Below are 22,560 nucleotides of genomic sequence, written 5' to 3'. Positions count from 1 at the left end.
CCATGTACTTACCCTCCCCACACATAAACATACTCTAATTCTAATAACTTGGAAGCCTTCCTCCCCCAAGTTTGAGAATGTGCTGTGAGAGCTGTAAAGGGGTGAAGGCTGAAGCAGGGGCTCCTCTACAGTCATGATGCAACACTGAAAGCAGAGCTCTGATGAGGGCCACCTTCTTTTTTTAAAATAAGCTTCCTCAGGTCGAATCTGATGAGGGCCTTGATGCTTTTCCCTGTGTTCCATCGGGAAGCCTAGTTTGGAGAACCCAGTATGCCGTGGCTGGAGGGTCATCAGAGGGGTTAGGCACTGTCAGGGAAGGGGTTAGCAGCACTGTGGGGGAAGGGGCAAGCAATGACTCTGAAATTGCTCCTGGTTTGGATAGGAAACTGTATCATACCTGTAAGGCAGGGGTGAGCTGGCACCCAAATTTAGCTCATACTCCAGTCTAGCAGTTCTGGTGTTGGGTGCTGACTGCTGTTTGGGTCTACATGGTTTCAGTACAGGGAATGGATCTGATGGAGTGACCAGTGCCCTGCTGTTCTCCCACCATCCAGCTCTGTCTCACCTTGGAAGAAAGGCAAGGGATTTGCAGGTTTAAAGATAGGGCCAGCGGGGTACGGTGGCTCATGCCTATAATCCCAGCACTTTGGGAGGCTGTGGTAGGTGGATCACAAAGTCAGGAGTTTGCGACCAGCCTGGCCAATATGGGTGAAACTCTGTCTTTACTAAAAAATACAAAAATTAGCCGGGTGTGGTGGTACGCGCCTGTAATCCCAGCTACTCAGGAGGCTGAGGCAGGAGAATCGCTTGAACCTAGGAGGCAGAGGTTGCAGTGAGCTGAGACTGCGCCACTGCACTCCAACCTGGGCAACAGAGCGAGATTCCATCTCAAAAAAAAAAAAAAAAAAAATAGTGCCAACTGAGCAAAAGCCAAACAGTCCAACCTTCCTTAAGAAAAGCTGATAATGGTGGCAGGATTCTCTGCCCAAAGGAGACCCTAAAGTCTGTCTACTCTTGGGAGTAGACACTAACACTGTTACAGGATTTTCCTTGGGTACCAGCCATGATTCAGGCAGAGGGGAAAGTGAGATAGAAAGGAGGAACCACAGGGTAAGGAGTAGTTGTGAAAGAATTAGAAGTCGGAAGTCTACTGTAGCAGTAAAGACTGTTTGGGTTCAAATCCTAGCTCCATTTTTTTTTTTACTAGCTGTGTGGTCTTGGGTTAGTTACCCAGCCTCTCTGTGCCTCCATTCTTTAAAATCTGTAAAAAACTGGAATAGTGTCTACTATTGTTCTGAGGATTAGTTAATATATGTAAAGCACTGAGAATGATGTCTGGCACACAGTTTTGTGTGTGTACATGTGTGTGTGTGTGTGTACACACGTTATTATTAATGACCAGTTGAAGAAGCCATATAAAGTAGGACAGTAGTATCCATCAACTATAAAAATCAAACACTGCAATACCATGAAGAGATAGCTGTCATTTAATTAGATTTGCCACAAAAAGCAATAACCTTAGCTAATCACGCTGCCCTCCTCCTCCACCTAACCCCCATCTCCCTTCATATGCACAAACACAGGAACCCAAAGCCCCTCCTCCCCACAATCCTCCCCATTCACATTATGGGAAGAAATGTCACTAAATGGACTTAGCCTCCTCCATATAGCATGGAACAGGTGAATAAAAATATCTTTATGAAGAATTTTGTTGTGCTGTTATCTTAGGGTTGAATCAGGGCTGAGATGGAGGCAGAGGCAAGTGAGGTCTGGGGATCTCTTAGAGATCAGGATTTGTCTGAGAGGCACAGAGCCTATAGTTCACCCAGAAAGGGGGCTATGTCTAAGAAGACAGGGGCTAGAATTGGCTAGGCTGAAAGTTTTTTTCAAGTGTATGTGTGAGGGTAAGGGTAGCTATAAATCCATTCTCCTTCCTCCCCCTATACCTTCCCTAGCTCCCAGATAGAAGGGCAGGGGGCCCTGAGCAGGGAACAGAGTCACAATTCCCCCAAGTTTCATCTGATTCCCACAGAGCTTCCACAGCAGGCAGTGAGTTGGGCATATCCCTTGGTGCTGCCTGACCCCTTCCCCCAGCTCAGGGCTTCTTCTCTCCACCTGTGAGCACCAGGGCCTGCAGGATGTCAGACAGTGATACAATTCCCTTGACCACATCATTTTCATCCACCACTACAAGTCGGTGAACCTGGCACAGAACAACAAGGGAAAAAGGGAATGTTTAGTGCTGGCCTCAGGGGAAGCCCCTCTGCCCCTACTCTCCTTGCCAAACCCCACTCTCAAGGTTGCTCCCCTCAGCTCCTTTAGGGTTGCTGGCCTCCCTACCTCTGCTTCCACTAGCCTGTTGATGATGGTCTCCAGAGTCTCATGCAGGTAGCACTTGAGAACACCCTCAAAGTAATGTGATCGATGTTGCAGGGCTTTAGTCACAGATACATCTAGGTTGTTGTAAGTCTTTTCTGCTGCCAGATTCTGGGGAGACAGAGGAAGGAGCTTGCAGGGAAGCAAGAAAGCCAGCCTCCAAACCCTGAATCCATCCAACTTCACCAGAGGGATTCAGGGCAATTGTCAGCCACAAGGCATACCCAACTCATTCAATTCCTTTTCAAATAGGATTTGAAAGCCTGGAAGCTTCTAAGACCCTTAGATCACAGAAGAGACTCCCTTCTCCCTCTCCATATTTAATAGCACCCCCCACCCTTCCCTACCTCCCAAACCCTCCACAATCACTCACGATAACATCAAACTTGGAGTAGATGTCCACCACACGCCCTAGGGGGACAGAGGCAGCTCAGTAAGGAGGATCTGGGGTCTAAAGCTCCCCCTACTCACAGAATCACCCTCCTGGCTAAGCTGAGGGGAAAACAGATTTTCCCGGAGCCACCCTGACTTGCCTGGATCTTCCCTCCCTCTCCTTCTGCCCAATCTCTCACCCTTCTCGTCCACCACTGGCAAGGCTGAGACTCGATGCTGTACAAAAATCCCCAGAGCCACATAGACGGGGGTGGTAGTGCGAACCATAGCAATATTGGCATAGGTGCCAATCTGTAGCTCTTCCAGAGACTTGGACATGAACTCTGGCTTGGGGAACTCAGTGATCTGAGGAAAGAACCATCAGCTTAATTTTCAAGGCACCCAAAGCCACCCTTGGATAACCCCTCCAACCCAGTATGTTAGAAATAAGGGCTGGGTGCGCTGGCTTATGCCTATAATCCCAGTACTTTGGGAGCCTGAGGGGGACATATTGCTTGAGCCCAGGAGTTCAAGACCAGCCTGGGCAACTTGGCAAAACCCCATCTCTATAAAAAATACCAAAAAATTAGCCAGGTGTGGTGGTACACACCTGTAGTCCCAGCTCTTCTGGGGGTTGAGATTGGGGGTCACCTGAGCCCAAGAGGTTGGAGGCTGCAGTGAGCCATGATAGTGCCTCTGCACGCCAGCCTGGGCAACAGAGTAAGACCTTGTATCAAAATAAATTAATAAATAAATAAGAAGTGGGGCTGGATGCAGTGGCTCACACCTGTAATCCTAGCCCTTTGGGAGGCTGAGACGGGAGGATCACTTGAGCTCAGGAGTTCGACACTAGCCTGGGCAACACAGTGAGACCTTGTCTCTTTTTTCAATAAATAAATAAATAAACGAAAAAAGAGAAAAAAGAACTGGGCTGAGGAGCACTTACAAACAATTTGAGGAACTTCAGAATGCGCTTGTGGGTGAGGATATACAAAGTATTGCCTGATTCTGGGTCAATAACTGGCAGCCTGTGGATCTTGTTCCGAATTAATGAAGAGACAGCATCAAACAAGCTGTGGGAGGGTTGGAGATAATAAGTTCCAAAGTGCTGGGGCTGAGGGTGAGTAAACAGCTCCATAAAGTGTATCACTAAACAGGGAAAGCTAATGGTTAGGGAAGGGGGGCAGAGTACAGGCCAGACTTAGAGAGAGAGAGAAAGTGTGTAAGAGTGTGTGTGTGTGTGTGTGTGTGTGTGTGTGTGTGTCTTTTCTCTCTTCTTCCCCTTTCCCTGGGTGTCTAGGGCATTAGCTAGGCTGATGGCAAATCTCTTCCCCTTTTTGGACAGATGGATAACTGGAACCCACCTGGCATTAGGAGAAATGCAGACAAGCGGTTTAAAGGAATCCTGGAGGTACACCTCTGAAAGGAAAAGGGATGGGTCACAAAATACCACCATGGAAAAGCATTTCCCAGAAACCCTCCATCCCTTTATAACCTTTTACAACCCCAATTCTCTACATACCTCTCCAAGTTTCTATCTTGTGTTCTTCTAGCTCATAGATCTGTACCTGAAAGCAGAAGCAACAGAATTTGAGACCTGATCTCTCTGCTTCCTGAAGCCCTTGTGGCTTGCTGGGAGCAAAAGAAATGAGAATGAGGGACTTAGGGTAGGGAAAGTGATTTTGGTCATTGGGCTAAGGTTCCTTACCAAGGCTGATTTATAGTAGCGGTGCAGGATATTGATGAAATCAGTGATGGTCAGCATGCCTAGAGGACAAGACAGAGCCCTCAGTACTGCCTGAAGCTTGTCTCCCTGCCCAGCACAAGATGCCAATAATAATGTGTTCCAGAAACTTTTGCTTACCCACAAAACTTTGCTTCTTACTATCCCATAAAGGGGCAGCTCGTACACCGTTAGTCACCAAAGCAAAAAAAGCTTTCTTCACCTGTAGCCAAGACAGTAATAATCATAAAGGCAAATCCACAGGGGCAGGACTGTAAAATAAAGAACAGTGTTTGGGCATGTTGGGTAAAACATGAGACTAACTTCACAGAAGGATAAGGATATTACCCTTAGGATGAGATAGGATGAGAGGTATTAAACCACAGGCTCCAAAGGGGGAAGGGAAAAGAGGATTCACCCACCTGCAGGGACGTATCAAATACAACCAATTTGGAGCTTGTGGGAATCAGGTCATAGCAGCGATGAGACTTCATGAAGGAAGTATACACGCTATTGTTGGATTCTGGGGTCTCTGCATAGGGTGGGATAGTTAGCAGCTTCCTTCCCCATAAAAACTCCCAATCAAAAGAGACAGAAAACAGAATAGTGTTCTAGTATCTCAAATATTTACAGCATGATTTTTTTTATAAGGCCCCTTATCTGTCTTGTTCCTATTGTTTCCACAAAACCTGCATAAACCTCTTAGAAACCATTTCATCCAACCCCTATCTCCAGGTTAAGACTTTATCTATTGGTCCCTATAGGTAAAAGAAAGTTGACTAAAACATAAAGCCTATAGTATCTCTCTTTAACATGTTATAATCTAAAAATGTTTCTCATCTTTAATCCAAGCTTTCCCTTTCATATATTTAGCACATTTTCACTTTCCTCTTTTTTCAATGAAATAAGCTGCTTAAAATTCTTCCAAGACTGTGCTGGGCATGGTGGCAAGCACCTGTAATCCCAGCTACGCAGGAAGTTGAGGCAGAGGATCACTTGAACCCAGCAGCTCAAGGACAGCCTGGGCAACACAGCGAACCCGTCTCAATTGAAAAAAAAAGTTAAAATTTTAAGACCTGCAAATGGGAAAGTCATGGTCCAAGTTGGGCCATTTCTCATTAACAATAAGTTGGAGCCCAGTGCTCAATCAACCTGGCTCAAAACACCCTGATAGTCCATTCTGGGACCACCCTGTAAATCAGAAATCATCCCAGGAGATCCTGGGTAGTTTACCTTTTTCTATTCCTGTGATTTTAATTGCTCGCTCTAAACTAGGGAAGCAATCTCCCAAAATAATAGCTTGAATGTGCTACATACTATACTATGTGCACTTAAAAATATTACATTAGCCAGGCGCGGTGGCTCACGCCTGTAATCCCAGCACTTTGGGAGGCTGAGGTGGGTGGATCACGAGGTCAGGAGATCAAGACCATCCTGGCTAACACGGTGAAACCCCGTCTCTACTAAAAATACAAAAAATTAGCTGGGCATGGTGGTGGGCGCCTGTAGTCCCAGGTACTCGGGAGGCTGAGGCAGGAGAATTGCTTGAACCTGGGAGGCAGAGGTTGCAGTAACCCCAGATTGTAACACTGCACTCCAGCCTAGGCAACAAGAGTGAAACTCCGTGTCAAAATAATAATAAATAAATAAATTACATTGACTGGGCATGGTGGCGCACGCCTGTAACCCAGCACTTTGGGAGGCCAAAGTGGGTGGGTCACCTGAGGTCAGGAGTTTGAGACCAGTCTGGCAACATGGCAAAACCCCATCTCTACTTTAAAAATACAAAAATTAGCCAGGCGTGGTGGCACGTGCCTGTAGTCACAGCTACTCAGGGGACTGAGGCAGGAGAATTGCTTGAACCCAGGAGGTGGAGGTTGCAGTGAGACGAGATTGTGCCTCTGCACTCCAGCCTGGGCGACAGAGTGAGACTCTGTCTCCAAAAAAAAAAAAAAAAAAAAAAAATTACAAAATTTAATCCTTACAACAAATGTGTAAGTACTGTCCTCATGTTTCAGAGTAGTTAAATAAACTGTTCAAGTTCACCCATTAATAAGTGGCAAGAAAGACTCAAACAAACCCAGATCTGATTCCAAACTTCATGCTCTTAAGTCTTTAATCAATTTGGTTTTTAATATTTAATTTTTAAACCAAAGTTATACAGACACACGGTTTAAACAGTCAGTTTTACAAATTTTGTTAAGAAAAAAATGCAGTCCTTGCAACCCACCTTCCTGTACTACCCTTCCCCAGAGATGAGAACATCTATCTACCTCTTTTAGTTGATTATTTTGGTACTTAATTCTATGTCCTTAAATAACATGTTTGTATTGCTAGTTTCCGATTTTTTTTTTTTTCATTTTGGGGCATTATTTATCATCTACCTACCAAAGAAAAGGAGAATTTCTAGTTCTCTCTCCTACTAGGGCTTCACCACAAACATGTACTTCCCATCCTCCCCATTCTTCCAGGAGCTAAACCATAATGTTTAAATCTTTTTTATTTATTTATTTATTTTTTTTGAGAGGGAGTCTTGCTCTGTCACCCAGGCTGGAGTGCAGTGGCATGATCTCAGCTTACTACAACCTCAGTCTTCCAGGTTCAAGCGATTCTCCTGCCTCAGCCTTGCAAGTAGCTGGGGTTACAGGCGCCCGCCACCATGCCCGGCTAAATTTTGTATTTTAGTAGAGATGGGGTTTCACCATGTTGGCCAGGCTGATTTCGAACTCCTGACCTCATGTGATCCGCCCACTTCGGCCTCCCAAAGTGCTGGGATTACAGGCATGAGCACTGCACCCAGCCAGTATTCAAATCATTTTGACTGAATATTTATTATTCAGAAATAAGCCAAATAATAAACTATGATTTTTTTTCTTCCTTTCACAACTTTGTTTTCTCTGGAGTTAATGTCTTGTCCTTTTGTTTGTTTAATTTTCTATGTATAATTCTTATAACTAATCCAACCCCCAAATGCTTCACCAGTTGTTTAAATCTCCTTTCAAGAGGTTAAAAAGCATTAGATAGTCTATCAATTTAAACTACCCAAAGAAGTCTCGCTGGAGCCTTCTGACCTGCTCAAATCTGGGCTGGTTTAACTGGTGTGCACTGCTGTCATCCTGGGATCTTTCTTCATCACCATCCTGGGTACCCCTTTCACGTCTCTCCTCCACTGGTGCTCCTGTATCCTATATCGCATTTTCATATTTTTTGATTACTCCCTTATTTTGGTGGAACACATCTTCCAGTACCTTCCTGAGAAAGGGTGCATGGAAGGTACATGTTTTTGAGACCTTGCAGCCTGTAGATATCTTTATTCTACCCTCATCCTTGGATTTATAATTCGACTGAATAGAGAATCTGCAGGAAAGCTTGGAATGTATTTTCCTGCAGAATGTTGAAGGCATTCCTCTGCTGCCTGCTAGCTGCTGGTGTTGTTGAGAGGCAATTCTGACTTTTTGTATGTGACTTTTTTTTCTCTCTCTGAAAACTCATAGGATCTTCTCTGTTTCCAGTGTTCTGAAATCTCAGGATGACTGTGCTTTGGGTGGGTCACTTTCATCCATTGTGCTGAATATTTGATGGGCCCTTTCAATATGAAAACTAATGTCCTCAAGTTCCAATAAATGTTCTTGAATTAGTTCCTCAATTATTTCCTTCCCTCTGTGTTGCCATTTTTCTCTTTCTATGACTCCTATTTAGAAACTGGACCTCCTAGACTGATCCTTTAATGTTTGTTTGTTTTGTGGGTTGTTGAAATATTTCCTTTTTTTTTTTAAAGAGACAGGCTTTCATTCTGTCACCCAGGTTGGAGTGCAATGGCGAGATCATGGCTCACTGCACCCTTGACCTTCTGGGCTCAAGCAATTTTCCTGTCTCAGCCTCCTGGGTAGCTGGGACTACAAGTGCATGCCACTGTGCCTGGCTAATTTTTATTTTTTTTTGTTGAGACAGGGTCTTGCTGTGTTGCTGAGCTGGTCTCGAACTCCTGGTCTCCCGCCTCAGTCTCCCAAAGTGCTGGGATTATAGGTATGAGCCACTGCACCTTCTCTCCTATTTTCTACTTTGTTGATTTTTAACTCTCCTTTCTGGGAAATTTCTTCATGTTGACTTTTGAAACCTCCAGCTGTGTTTAAATTTTTGCTATTATATTTTTAATTTCCAAGAGTTCCTTTTTCTTTTCTGAAAATTCCTTCTATAAAAAATTGTATCCTATACTTGTTTCATGGTGGAAATATGGTTTTTTGTTGTTGCTTTTGTTTTCTTGAGACAGAGTTTTGCTCTTGTTGCCCAGGCTGGAATGCAATGGTGCAGTCTCAGCTCACTGCAACCTCCAACTCCTGGGTTCAAGCGATTCTCCTGTCTCAGCCTCCCGAGTATCTGGGATTACAGGTGCACACCACCATGCCCAGCTAATTTTTGTATTTTTAGTACAGACAGGGTTTCATCATATTGGTCAGGCTGGTCTCGAACTCCTGACCTCAGGTGATCTGCCTGCCTCGGCCTCCCAAAGTGCTGGGATTACAAGCGTGAGCCACCATGCCCGGCTGTTGTTTTCTTTAAAGATATACTACTTTCACAGGTATTGAGAAATATGTTCCTTTACCTAAGGTTATATTAATAATATTAAAGTTTTCTTCTCCCCTTTTCCTTCCAGTTGCTTTTTTCATGTTTGTTTCTTCCGTGTGTACATGAATTCGGGAGGGGCAGTTTGCTTTTTCATTTTTATTTATTTTTTACCAGGGAGATACAGCCTTCAGAGTAAAACAAAGGTACATTCCAGGGTGGGGTCGGGGGCAGTTTGGATCATTTTTCACAGATCCTTTCTTTAGATGTTTGGTAATCCCTGGTTTAAAGGAAAACTTAAACCATAACTTAAGAGTGGAGGCTTTAAAGCTGAGTGGAAGCTCTAAGTGTGTAAGTGAGCCTTACTGACTGCGAATCATTTGGGTAGGAAACATTCAATACTTAAATATTTTAGAACTTCCCTTCAAGAGGATTCTGGAGAGAAGGATTATTCAATTTCATGCTTGGAGGGTGAAGTCTTTTCTGCCAGCGCTCTGGAAACTGAAAAGGAAAAGACAGCTGGAGGCTCAGTATCTAGTATAGTTCACTACATGCTCCTGTTTTCAGTGCAGTACTTCAGTCCTAAGCTGTGCCCGAGTTCCTTGCCAGATTTCCAGTCTTTGCCACAGGTGGGAGGTGGAGTTGCTCACTGTTGCTCACCCGATCACTCAATGGGATAGGGTGTCTTGGGATCTGACTGTTTCTTAGACCTTAATGCTTCTTGGCTCTCACTGCTAGTTATAATTCAGTTTTCTCAGATCTAAGTCATTCATCACTCTTTTGTCTGCTTTTCAGCTTCCAAAAATTCATTGCTATTATCTCCTCTCCTGTTTTCCCTATGGTGTGTTTGTATCTTTTTCTTTAAAAAATTTCCTTTATGATGGTTTTAGGGGACTTTTTGTGAATATATATTCAATGTACCATCTTTTTTTTTTTTGAGACAGAGTCTTGCTCTGTCACCCAAGCTGGAGTGCAGTGGTGCGATCTCCACTCACTGCAACTTCCTCCTCCTGAGTTCAAGCGATTCTCATGCTTCAGCCACCCAAGTAGCTGCGATTACAGGCATGTGTCACCACACCTGGCTAATTTTTATATTTTTAGTAGAGATAGGGTTTCACCATGTTGGCCAGGCTGGTCTCAAACTCTTGTTCTCAAGTGATCCACCCGCCTCAGCCTCCCAAAGTGCTGGGATTACCAGGCATGAGCCACTATGCGCAGCCCAATCTACCAATCTACCATCTTTAACTGGAAGCCTACCATTGTTATTTCAACTTGAGAATTCAAACTCCCAAGAAAATGTTTTTGGACACCAGTTGAAGATACATACACTACACTGATAGTTAAATACTATCATTCAGGCCACAGGCCCACAAATATATTGGATTTGGCTTTCTCTGTGTCTTTTTTTTTTTTTTTTTTTTTTTTGAGACCAAGTCTCGCTCTGTCGCCCAGGCTGGAGTGCAGTGGCACCATCTCGGCTCACTGCAACCTCCACCTCCCAGGTTCAAGCAATTATCCTGCCTCAGCCTCCTGAGTAGCTAGGACTACAGGCGCCCACCACCACGCCAGGCTAATTTTTTGTATTTTTAGTAGAGACGGGGTTTCACCATGTTGGCCAGGATGGTCTTGATCTCCTGACCTCGTGATCCGCCAGCCTCGGCCTCCCCAAGTGTTGGGATTACAGGCGTGAGCCACAGGACCCGGCCTGTTTGTTTGTTTATAATTGAGACAGGATCTCACTCTCTGCCCGGGCTGGAGTGCAGTGGCACAATCACAGCTCACTGCAGCCTCAACCTCCTGGGCTCAAGCAATCCTCCCACCTCAGCCTCCCCAGTAGCTGTGACTAGAGGTGCACACCACCATGCCCGGCTAATTTTTAATTTTTTGTAGAGACAGGGTCTCACTTATCCACGCTGGTTTCGAACTCCTGAGCTCAAGTGATCCTCCTGCTTTGGCCTCTCAAAGTGCTGGTGTTACACTGTGCCCAGACTTATTTAATTTTTTTTTTTTTTATTTTTTTTATTTTTTTTATTTTTTTTTTTGAGACGGAGTCTCACGCTGTTGCCCAGGCTGGAGTGCAGTGGCGCGATCTCGGCTCACTGCAAGCTCCGCCTCCTGGGTTCACGCCATTCTCCTGCCTCAGCCTCCTGAGTAGCTGGGACTACAGGCGCCCGCCACCGCGCCCGGCTAATTTTTTGTATTTTTAGTAGAGACGGGGTTTCACTGTGGTCTCGATCTCCTGACCTTGTGATCCGCCCGCCTCGGCCTCCCAAAGTGCTGGGATTACAGGCTTGAGCCACCGCGCCCGGCCCAGACTTATTTAAATCAAAAATTTTTAATCTAGAAATTTACATAAAAATCCAAATTTCTAGTGTCTTCAAAGTCAGAAGATCTGCCAAAAATAGGTCTTAATTGACCAGACCTAGATAGTTGTTGCCTTTTTTTTTTTTTTGGGACGGAGTTTTACTCTTGTTGCCCAGGCTGGAGTGCAATGGCATGATCTTGGCTCACTGCAACAAAATCCGCCTCCTGGGTTCAAGTGATTCTCCTGCCTCACCCTCCCAAGTAGCTGGGATTATAGGTGCCCACCACCAAGCTCGGCTAATGTTTTCTACTTAGTAGAGATGGGGTTCCACCATGTTGATCAGACTGGTCTGGAACTCCTGACCTCAGGTGATCCACCTGCCTCGGCCTCCCAATGTGGTGGGATTACAGGCATAAGCCACCACAACCCAGCTGCCTTAATTGTAATTTTTTTTTGAGACAGAGTCTTGCGCTGTCCCCCAGGCTGGGGTGTAGTGGCACGATCTCAGCTCACTGCAACCTTTGCCTCCCAGGTTCAAGCAATTCTCCTGCCTCAGCCTCCCAAGTAGCTGGGATTACAGGTGTGCGGCACCACGCCCGGCTAATATTTTTATTTCTAGTAGAGACAGGGTTTCACCATGTTGGCCAGGCTGGTCTTCAACTCCTGACCTCAGGTGATCCACCCGCCTTGGCCTCCCAAAGTGCTGGAATACAGTCATGAATCACCATAGCCAGTCCAGTTGTCACCTTCCTTTAGATGCAACACAAGATCTACAGGTTGTCATAATCATATGTAGTTCACTTCACTGCTTGGTCCATGTAGGCAATTTGAGTTTCAGGTTTCTGCCTTGGTGCTAATACAAATGTACTCAAAAACATAAAATAGGCACTGGCCGGCATTGGAATTGTCTTCCTTGTGCTCTGGATTTTAGAGGTTTAGTGCTTCTATTACTAGATTAGTTCTTTTTTTTTTTTTTTTTTTTTTCAGACGGAGTCTCGCTCTGTCTCCCAGGCTGGAGTGCAGTGGCGCGATCTCGGCTCACTGCAAGCTCCGCCTCCCGGGTTCACGCCATTCTCCTGCCTCAGCCTCCCGAGTAGCTGGGACTACAGGCGCCCACAACCGCGCCCGGCTAATTTTTTGTATTTTTAGTAGAGACGGGGTTTCACCGTGGTCTCGATCTCCTGACCTTGTGATCCGCCCGCCTCGGCCTCCCAAAGTGCTGGGATTACAGGCGTGAGCCACCACGCCCGGCCACTAGATTAGTTCTAAGAGCCTTTTTCTAATTTAATTTTTTTTTTTTTTTTCCTGAGATGGAGTTTCACTCTTGTTGCCCAGGCTGGAGTGCAATGGCACAATCTTGGCTCACTGCAATTTCTGCCTCAGCCACCCAAGTAGCTGGGATTACAAGCATGCACCACCACACCTGGCTAATTTTGTATTTTTAGTAGAGACAGGGTTTAACCAGGTTGGCCAGGCTGGTCTCAAACTCCTCAGCTCAAGCGATCCACCTGTCTCGGCCTCCCAAAGTGCTGGGATTACAGGAGTAAGGCACAGCGCCCAGCCCTTTGCATAATTTTTTGTGTACACTCAATGGCTTTAGTGAGCTTGCTGGGTGATAAAATCCTGGTGGCACTGTTTCTGGACTACGCAGAAAATACCCAGGACTTCTAAAACATGGTTAGCCAGCCCAGAGCTGCCTATGGAAGTTTTCCCTGTACCTCAGAAGTTTCTCTCAAGTGGTTTGATAATTGAAGATATTAACCATCCCCAATCTGCCCAAGATTTATTCCTGGGTGATCTTGCCAAACTACTGTCACTGATTTTTGTGGTTTGGCCCATTATCTGGCCCTGCTTTGACTTTCCCAGGGTAGAGATTCAAAAGCATTGTTGAAGACATTGTTAGGGTCAGGCTATTGTTTCCATGCCCACTTTCCTTTCTTCAGTAAACTTACCTTGAGGATGCTCATTTTCCAGAGCTGGGGAGCTATCTGAAGAAATGACCTGGAGAGACAAGAAAACAGATTCAGCTTAACCTGGTTCCATCCATTTAAGCCTAGCAACATTAGGGGAAGGGCTGGTGAACAAATAATGACTTTCTTTAAAGCACTATAAAGCCACCACCTCCCCCAACCCTGTTTTTTTTCTGTTTCTGAGACAGGGTCCCGCTCTGTCACCCAGACTGGAGTGCAGTGGTGTGATCACAGCTCACTTCAGCCTTGACTTCCTCCGGGTCAGGTGATCCTCCCTCACTTCAGCCTCCTGAGTAGCTGGGACTACAGGCGCACGCCATTATACCCAGCTAATTTTTGTATTTTTAGTAGAGATGGAGTTTCGCCATGTTGCCCAGGCTGGTCTTGAACTCCTGGGCTCAAGTGATTGCCCTCCTTGGCCTCTCAAAGCACTACGATTACAGGCACGAGTTACTGCACCCAGCCTTATTAGGCTCTTCAGAAATAATGATCTCATTTAATCTTCATAACAACCCTGAAGTAAATACTATTATTAGCCTTATTTTCACAGATTGTCTCTGAGAGTCAAGAGACATTAAGCAAGCTGTCCAAGGTCACATGGCTGATAAGGAGTGGAGCTGGCATTCAAACACCTATCTTCTGGTTCCAGAGCTTGTGGTTTGCTTTTTTATAACATCAAAATTTTAATAAATAACATACATGAAAAAACAAAAAATTTTAAAACTACTTATACCTAAGAAAATAATTTATTATAACTGATGAAGAGTTTGGTTATCTTGGCAGTGTTCATTTTTGTAAATTTGCTTGTTTGTTTGTTTTGTTTTGAGGCAGAGTCGCGCTCTGTTGCCCAGGCTGGAGTGCAGTGGCGTGATCTTGGCTCACGGCAACTGCCTCCTCCTGGGTTCAAGCGATTCTCGTGCCTCAGCCTCCTGAGAGCTGGGATTACAGGCGTGTGCCACCACACCCACCTCATTTTCATATTTATAACAGAGACGGGGTTTTTACCATGTTGGCCAGGCTGGTCTCAAACTCCTGACCTCAACTGATCTGCCCGCTTCGGCCTCACAAAGTGCTGGGATTACAGGCATCAGCCACCACAACCAGCCATTTTTATAAAATTTTTGAATGTATTTATTCCATTCTGATGAAATTCTACCTCTCTGGAATCACAGAAGAGAAGAAACCAATACTGCTACAATATTGTGCCTTCCAGAAATACTTCTATCCACTTCTGAGTGGAATGAGCATTATCTGCAAAGCTCATGTTCTTGTACACTATACCGCCTAATGAAACATTAGGTCTTAAAAGCTAAGACTAAAGATCTGAGCTTAGGGCTAACCCCTACAAGATTCTCACAGATCCACTTTATTAAAACATGGAAGCCAGAGAGATAGCATTGTCTTCCCCCAAACACAGACACTCACTAGGCATATTTGTAGGCACTAGAACCACAGACATTGGTTCTACCATTGTCTACCTCCATGGTAGAGAGAGGGCCACAACTGGGGAGGATCCCGGTAGCTGACTGTTAGCCAGTCAAAGCCTGAATGACTGAGAGGTGGATAAGGAACATGAATGTTCTGAAACTGGGGACTCGAGTCCACTCAGCACCCTTGTCAGTCAAACGAAGGCTGCTATAGCCAGGGGATGCTGGTTTTCCAAGTTTCCCTTCCCAAGGCAGTCTGAGATTAGAGTGCTTTGACTAGACAAAACTTAGAACCATTTCTGTGCTCCCTCAAGTGGGAACATTTGGAAATGCCATTGTTATTTAGGAACCCAGAAGGGATCACAACAATTTTCATCTGCTAGCATCAACAGTCTTGGCTCCACTTTCTCTGGGTGATATCTCCAAAATAACTTAAAACCATACTTCATCCCCATAGCTTCTGTAGTAACATGACATTAAAAACTTCAACCTGGGAGGTTGGCTGACAAACTTCTTAAACCAGGGAAGTTTACAACAGCCCTAAACTTTTCTCCCTTAATGGGCTAGGGGAGAGTGCAGGGAGTAAGGGGGATAATCTCCTTCTCTTCCCTCTGGACTGCATAAGACTGTCAGCTTGGCCTGCCATTTTGGCAGGACTATCAGAACAACAGCCTCATCACTTGTAAGTAGGAGAGAGGGCTGTGATAAAGATAAACACATGATATATCAGAGTCTCACAAAGATCTACACAAAGGCACAAAAACAGCTACTTCTGTAGAATTTACCCATCATATGATATATATTGTACTGTGCGATACTTATTTTGTCCGTTATCTATCCAAACAGATTATAAATTCCTGGAAACCTAGAACTATCTTATACTTTGTATCCCCCATACCACCAAGCACAGGATTTTGCATATAATTCACAGTTGTTTTGTTTTTTAATTCTCAAAGAATGATGCACACTGATAGGAACAGATATGCCTAAGACTAAGTTACAGAGGGAGGAAAGAAACATATAGCTAACTAGAGATACAGATACCAACATAACAGAGTCAAATACAACTGAATGTGTGACTTTTTTTTTTTTTTTTTTTTGAGACAGAGTCTCGCTGTGTCACCCAGGCTGGAGTGCAGTGGCGTGATCTTGGCTCACTGTAATCTCCGCTGCCCGGGTTCAAGTGATTCTCCTGCCTCAGCCTCCCAAGTAGCTGGGACTACAGGCGCCTGCCACCATGCCCAGCTGAGTTTTTTTGTATTTTTAGTAGAGATGGGGTTTCACTATGTTGGCCAGGCTGGTCTTTTTTTTTTTTTTTTTGAGATGGAGTCTTGCTCTGTTGCCCAGGCTGGAGTGCAGTGGCGCGATATCCGCTCACTGCAAGCTCTGCCTCCCAGGTTCACGCCATTCTCCTGCTTCAGCCTCCCAAGTAGCTGGGACTACAGGCGCACGCCACTATGCCTGGCTAAATTTTTGTATTTTTTAGTAGAGACGGGGTTTCACCGTGTTAGCCAGGATGGTCTCGATCTCCTGACCTCTTGATCCACCTGCCTCAGTCTCCCAAAGTGCTGGGATTACAGGCGTGAGCCACTGTGCCTGGCCAGCCAGGCTGGTCTTAAACTCCTGACCTTGTGATCTGCCCGCCTCGGCCTCCCAAAGTGCTGGGATTACAGGCATGAGCCACGGAGCCCGATAATGACTTTTAACTTTCTGCCTGTTTCACCATATCAGAGGGGGAATTATGTAGTTACATCTACTTCTTTCTACTTTTTTTTTTTTTTTTTTTTTTGAGACAGGGTCTCACTCTGTCATCCAGGCTGGAGTGCAGTGGCATGATCACAGATCACTGTATCTTCAACTTCCCCAGCTCAAGCAATCCTTTGACTTCTGCCTCCTGGGCTGCTGGGACTACAGGCACACACCACTAAGCCCAGCTACTTTTTGTATTTTTTTGTAGAGATGGGGTCTCGCTATGTTGACCAGGCTGGTCTTGAGCTCCTGGGCTCAAGCGATCCGCCCACCTTGGCCTCCCAAAGTTCTGGGATTACAGGCATAAGCCACTGTGCCTGGCCTCCTTTCTACTTTTAATAACATAGGGGACCTGAGAAAGTACAACTGTACCAAGTAAGTACAAAATATTACAGAGACACAGTCTACATCTGACAAACAGACTCGCAATTTCTTCCAAACTTCTGATCTACGTTTCCAATTATTTGTTTGACAACCATAGATGTCACAGAGACTCCTCAAATGCTTCAATACGAAACAAAACATTTGTCCCTCCAATCCTATTATTCTTGCTGTAGTTCCCATCTTGTTTTTTTTGTTTTATACAGCTGTCTTCTTACCAGTTATCAGCTAAGCTGGTAATGTTAGAAATGCCTCAGATCTATATCTCTCTCATTGCCAATTTTACAGCCTTAATTTAGGCTTTTACCTCTCACTTCTGCAAGACTGTTTAAATTGGGGTCCTTGGCCCTTATCTATCTGCTTTTCAATTTGTCTTTCGTGCTTTCACCAAAGCATCTCAGGTTTGGAAGGGGCTTTCATCTCCATTAACAAGAAACTTTACTTTCCGAAGTAGCTCAGTCCATGTACAGAAAGCTGCTATGAACATTCCTAAAAGACATTCACTGACTTGCTCATAAATCTTCCATGGGTCCCCTATTACAAAACAAAGTTCAAATTTAGCATGGGGTGTAATACCTTCAACCTGATCTTAGCCTACTTTTCCAGTCTTTTCTCTCACTGCGACCAAAATCCAAAGCCAGCAACATCAAGCCGCTGGCTCACCCCCAATTCTCCACATCCCCCAGTTTCAGTGCCCTTGCTCATACTGTTCTCTCAATTTGCAGTGCCCTCTCCTAGGTCCAAAGTAATTTTTCTCTCAACTATTCTGTCACAGTCCTTTGTTTTCATATTAATGATAGCATTTATTATAGTCTACCTTTAAATAACAGCTGTTGCTGGCTTGCCCTCACCCTTACTCCAGTTAGGCTGAACATTTTCAAAGCAGGAGTTTTCTTTTTCTTTTTTCTGGAGACAGGATCTCGTTGTGTCACTCAGAGTGGAGTGCAGTGGCATGATCTCAGCTAACTACAGCCTCCACCTCCCTGGATCAAGCAATCCTTCCACCTGAGCCTCCAGAGTAGCTGGGACTACAGGTATGCACCACCACCATCATGCCTGGGTAATTTTTGTGTTTTTGTTTTTGTCAAGACAGGGTTTCATCACGTTGCCCAGACTGGTGCTGAACTCCTGAGCTCAAGCAATCCACTTGCCTTAGCCTCCCAAAGTACTGGCATTACAGGCATGAGCCACCACACCTGGCTGTTTTCTTTTTCCTCTTTTTAACTTCTACCCCAGAGCCTAATCCAGTACATAAAGTGTGAAGGCTAAATTAGAAAATCTACATAAAAATGCTCTGTAAACCATACTACACTCACAAGTAAGTAGAATATGACATGTTATTTTAAATTTAATGGAATTAGACTCCTTATTTTTGTTCAAGATTATCTTGATTAGTCAGAACTGGCTCCCTTGCCTGGGAGACCAACTGCGAATCGTTTTAGTACTTTGGTCGGTTTTCTTTTCAAAAACCTGAAAGAAACAACCTCTCTGTGGGCAGAGAAAGGGTGTGGCAAAGAATTACTATGGGCATGTAATCCAAAGCAAAGTGAACCTGCAGTCCTTTCATAACTACAGTAGCAAATGATAAAAACCAAGATGGGAAGAGTTACTCTGCCTGAAAGAAGACACATGGTTAAAAACTGTGGAGAGGGAAGTGTATGGGAGGGGTTACAGAGCGCTAGAAAAAGACTCCTGAGAGTGAGGGTGGGTGCAAACATGCAGCAGGCAACCCGCGGCATCTGTGGGAGGGTGACAGGGCCCTGCCACAATTGGTCAATGCCTGCTCGCCAAGAATGCGCTGTGCCAAAACTCCTGCTTAGAGTCGCAGAGCGGGCCATGACCTAAACTTGTCCAGGGACACATCGGCCTCTAATATTGCAAGTTTTCCTCTTTCAAGCAAACCTCAATTCTCGGTCTTATTAAGGGAATGTGACTTCACTGGATGCAGTATAAAGATCTTCAGATGTCCTCCTGCCAGGGATTGCAGGGATCACAGAAAGACTACCGAGGTCCAGCAGCTACCTGCAAGCGGAGATCCCTCTGGACGCCCCCTGCCTCACCCAGCAAAGCCGGATCACAACCCCGCGCTCTCAAACCTCTAAAAGGGCTTGAGGTGCTAAGAGGAAAGGAAGCCCAAGATTGCCACGGCTTACGTGGGCTCCAAGGAGGGCCAGGAGTCACTGCCTGCTTGGGCTAAGGGTACCGCGTACGGAAAGGCGGCGGGGGCGCGGCCCAGTCCCAGGAGATGCGCCCAACGAAGAAGCGGAGGGACACGGTCACGGGATAGGGCAGACACCCGGCTGCTTTTTGTTTGCTAGACACCAGCGCCAGCCCCTGCCCGGCCCTCCCGGTCTCCTAAGTGGGGTCTTAGGCTCTACAGCGCCCCCGACCGCCCTCCTGCGCTCCTCACCGTCTCCATTGCAAGAGGCACCGGCTTGGTTTTCTCGCTTTAGGAAACTCTCTTGGGGAAGGCCACGCCCCACATCCGGTGCGGCGACGCCACTTCCGCCCACGTCACGGCAGTCGCCAGACTACGGCGGAAGGCGTGGAACCCACCCTTCCGGCGGTGGCGGGCCTAGGTAACCGCCCTCCCCCGGGTCCTCTCGGACCGCACGGATCCGGCTGACGGCGAGGGTCACGGGACGGAGCCGCTTGTATTTAAAATGTTCTTTTTTTATTTGTCGTTTAAAAACAAACTTGGAAGAAGCAAAATCCAAAACTTGCCCTTTGCCTCTCGCAACATAAATTATGTACAGTTCAGAATGATCGCTGATACAAAACATGCCAAGGACAGGGGCGCTGAGGGTGGAGGGAGAGAGGGCGCTTTAAAAAAGGGAACCATTTCATCCGTTGTTACGAAGGACCAACCTTGCTGTACAGGATACACACAACACAAAATAAAGTCTTCACGGGATTCACACTTGTCAGCGATTTATTTTTTAAAAAGGGGGAGGGTCCTGGAGGTGAGGGGAGAAGACTGTAAAGGGGAAAACTGAAAATTGAGTATGTGCGAGTGTAAACCAACCCAAAATACAAACACGGGGGGTGGGGGATTCTGATGCAATTATACAGGCAGGGTACTTAAAAAAAAACCAACCAAAATTCCAACCTTGTAGCTTGGGTCTGAGTTATAGTTTATATAAAAATTAAAAACTGTATAAGGTTTCTTCACTAAATTCTACAGGACTATCGGATACCTAGCATATGCTTACAAAGTCTGCCCCATCCCCTTTTCCCAATCCCAGGGCCCAAGCCCCAAACACAGCCTGACTCACGGGAGCCAATCTCCCCCTCCCTGTAGCCTAGACCTATTGCTCTCCGAAAAGGAACATCAAGGGCTGTGGCTTTGAGGGCTGCAGCCCAGTCTTCCTGCTGTCTGATTTAATTACAGCGGTTCCTGTGGGAGTGGGGGGTGTTATTCTCTTAAACATTTGCAGCTTGAAACAGTTGAGGAAGCAGCTTTAAAAAAAAAAAAAAAAAAAAAAAAAAAAATCTCCCTACCCCCAACAATCCACAACTCCCCAAATTCAAAACAAAACAAAAACAAACCTAAAATCACAACAGCCACCAAGCTCCCCCTCCAGCAGGCCCGCCCGTCCACCACCACCAAGCCCACCCCTACACTCCAGACATCGGATTCTTGAAAATATTAATTACAAAATGCCCTTTGCCCACAGCCCCTAGAAGAGAACTGCATATAAGCTTCATCTTCATCCCCACGGTTCCCTACCAGAGAGGGGTTTGGGGTGTCACCCACCCCTTACCTACCCCCACCCCCAGGAAGAGGTTAAACTGCAGCACAAGCTTGGGCAGAAAGGGGAAGGAAAGGGAGGCAAGGAACCCATCACCCTCTGGCTCCCCCTGGGGTCAGGTCTCTTTTGTGCGTTATAACATAGTCCAACTATACAACAGGGGGTGGGAATTGCCCAGCCTCTATACCCCCATCTTACAGCAGTCACAGCCAGGGGGTGGGGAGTGGGGTGGGGGGTGAGGAAAAGGGCGGTAGGTTGGGTAATGGAGGGGGCCCCCCCACAAGGGGAGCTCCATGTGTCCGCCCCACACCCCCCTACCATTTATAAACTGGTTTTGTAAAAAGAAAATAGATATATTTATATAGAATATATAAAGCACAAAAATTAGTAGTTTTACATTTGCTCTCCCCGGGGGTGGGGGGAGAGGGGAGGGTTCTCACCTCCAGCCGGCTCCCCCATGCCCCACAAGACTATGTACAATCCCATGTATAAATAGATAAATACCCCCCACCCTCCCCTCGCTGACACTAAGCTCCCCACCCCCACATCACCACCCCTTCCCACCAGACCAGCAGCAGTTTGGTGACTGAGGGAAAGTGGGAGCTCCGGGCCACACCCTGCCTCATTAGGTATGGGCATGCCACTCAGGGATAGCCCTCACCCTACCCCCCACCCAACCCGTCCAGGGGCTGGAGGGCAAACGGGCTCATGATGGGGTTGGGAAAACAGGAGAGAGATATCCTGGTCCTAGGTTTAGCCCCCTCCTGCCCCCATGTCCAGATGGAGAAGGAAGTCCTAGAGCAACTAGGGGCCAGTCATCCCCAATCTTCATCATCATTTGCCTCAACCACCATCCCATGCCCATAATTAAAAACAAAGATGGATTTTTTGTTGTTGTTTTTCTTCCTCCTCCTACCCCCTCTTCCACCCACTCAGAAGAGGGCAGTGAGGTGGGGGAGAGGGTTGGGGCAGTAGGGGGCTTGGAGAGGGTCTCACATTTCAAAACAGCAAAAAATCCAACACTTAAATGAGGTAGGTGTGGGTGCGGGGTCTCCTTGCCCGGCTTGCCCAGCTTGCCCTCCTAGGCAGCTGGGCGCCTCTTTCCCGTTCATGTTGCATTTGTCAGAGTGGAAAACAAGGAAACACAACCCATAGAGAGACAGAAACACAGAGGAAAAGAGGGAAACAGACAGATCAAGAGGGAGGGGGATGGGGGTGAGGGTGGGGGCAGGACCCGGCAGGCAGGGCCAGGTGTGGGACCCGGCCTTTGGGATTGTCAAGCTTAGTCAAGTCTCTTTGCAGCCTTGAGTTGGGCCGGAGAGGTCAGTGGGAGCAGCAGGGCTGTGAGGCCCGGCCACACATCCTCTTCCCCTACCCTGCTGCCTCCCAGATGCTTCTGGGTAGTTCCCGGCCCATATCCCCCTCAAACCTGAGATGCCCAATGGCTGCTTCTGTCTGGCCCCTCCTGGAGCTGGGGGCAGAGATGCCAGCCTGAGGGCCGGTGGTGGGGAAGAGGGTTGTCCCTGGTGCCCAGGGTGGGCTTGGCCTAGGGCCCTCTGCCCCAGCCTCCTGCTCCAGGGGCTCCGGTCAGCCGGCAGCCCCAGCCCTGGGTCCTGGCTCTGGCTGCTACCTCTCTTCCCCCTCAACCCTTTCAGGGAAGAGGTTGTGGGTAGGGGGACTCCCCTGCCTGGTAGCCTCAAAGCTTCTTAGTTCATCCATTTCCGACAATTCCAGGCTCCACAGTGGCAGGGGATCTTGTGCTGATCGTCCTCAAAATCAAACTGATAGTCATAGGTTAGCTGAAAAGAGAAGAGGGCAGAATCAATGCTAGCCCCCACAGGAAGAAGGGAGGGCAGAGAAGATACGATCTGAGGTGTGCAGCCTAGGAACCCACATTTAGGGAATGGCAGAGAAGGGGTGAAAGGAGTAGTAGCTGCTTTGT

At 46.5% G+C, this 22,560-nt stretch overlaps 2 protein-coding genes and 1 long non-coding RNA gene across 5 annotated transcripts in view; 1 reads left to right on the top strand and 2 right to left on the bottom strand.

Moving 5' to 3' along the window:
* Window positions 1–1,469: 1,469 nt before the first annotated feature.
* LOC105492889 (protein kinase AMP-activated non-catalytic subunit gamma 1) lies at window positions 1,470–19,364 on the bottom strand. Of its 2 annotated transcripts, XM_011760241.2 has the most exons (12): window positions 19,277–19,364; window positions 13,292–13,340; window positions 4,894–5,003; window positions 4,613–4,694; window positions 4,457–4,515; window positions 4,271–4,316; window positions 4,113–4,167; window positions 3,695–3,821; window positions 2,949–3,114; window positions 2,750–2,787; window positions 2,341–2,487; window positions 1,470–2,203 (listed from the first exon to the last, which is right to left on the bottom strand). In XM_011760241.2, the coding sequence occupies exons 1-12, from the start codon at window positions 19,283–19,285 to the stop codon at window positions 2,096–2,098; spliced, it is 996 nt and encodes a 331-aa protein (XP_011758543.1). In that variant the 5' UTR covers window positions 19,286–19,364; the 3' UTR covers window positions 1,470–2,095. The 2 variants fall into 2 exon arrangements, with proteins under 2 accessions (XP_011758543.1, XP_011758544.1); XM_011760242.2 differs by lacking the exons at window positions 13,292–13,340; window positions 19,277–19,364 and adding an exon at window positions 7,543–8,098.
* LOC105492887 (lysine methyltransferase 2D) overlaps window positions 8,230–22,560 on the bottom strand; it is a 54,487-nt gene continuing 40,156 nt past the window's right edge. Inside the window, exons 55-57 of the mRNA XM_011760238.3 lie at window positions 19,277–22,417; window positions 13,292–13,340; window positions 8,230–9,535 (exon numbers count right to left, since the gene is read on the bottom strand). Of these exons, the coding sequence (XP_011758540.2) occupies window positions 22,325–22,417 (93 nt within the window). The 3' untranslated portion in view covers window positions 8,230–9,535; window positions 13,292–13,340; window positions 19,277–22,324. The remainder of the gene's footprint in view (window positions 9,536–13,291; window positions 13,341–19,276; window positions 22,418–22,560) is intronic.
* Window positions 8,420–19,784, top strand: LOC139356770 (uncharacterized). Of its 2 annotated transcripts, none has more exons than XR_011609176.1 (2): window positions 8,420–8,497; window positions 17,783–19,784. It is a non-coding gene; the product is annotated as an uncharacterized lncRNA (long non-coding RNA). The 2 variants fall into 2 exon arrangements; XR_011609177.1 differs by having other exon boundaries at window positions 17,779–19,784.

The sequence above is a fragment of the Macaca nemestrina genome, chromosome 10 (genome assembly GCF_043159975.1).
Source record: "Macaca nemestrina isolate mMacNem1 chromosome 10, mMacNem.hap1, whole genome shotgun sequence".
NCBI classification, from domain to species: Eukaryota; Metazoa; Chordata; class Mammalia; order Primates; family Cercopithecidae; genus Macaca; species Macaca nemestrina.
Note: the sequence above shows the minus strand (reverse complement) of the source record. Positions and strands in the feature narration are given on the sequence as shown.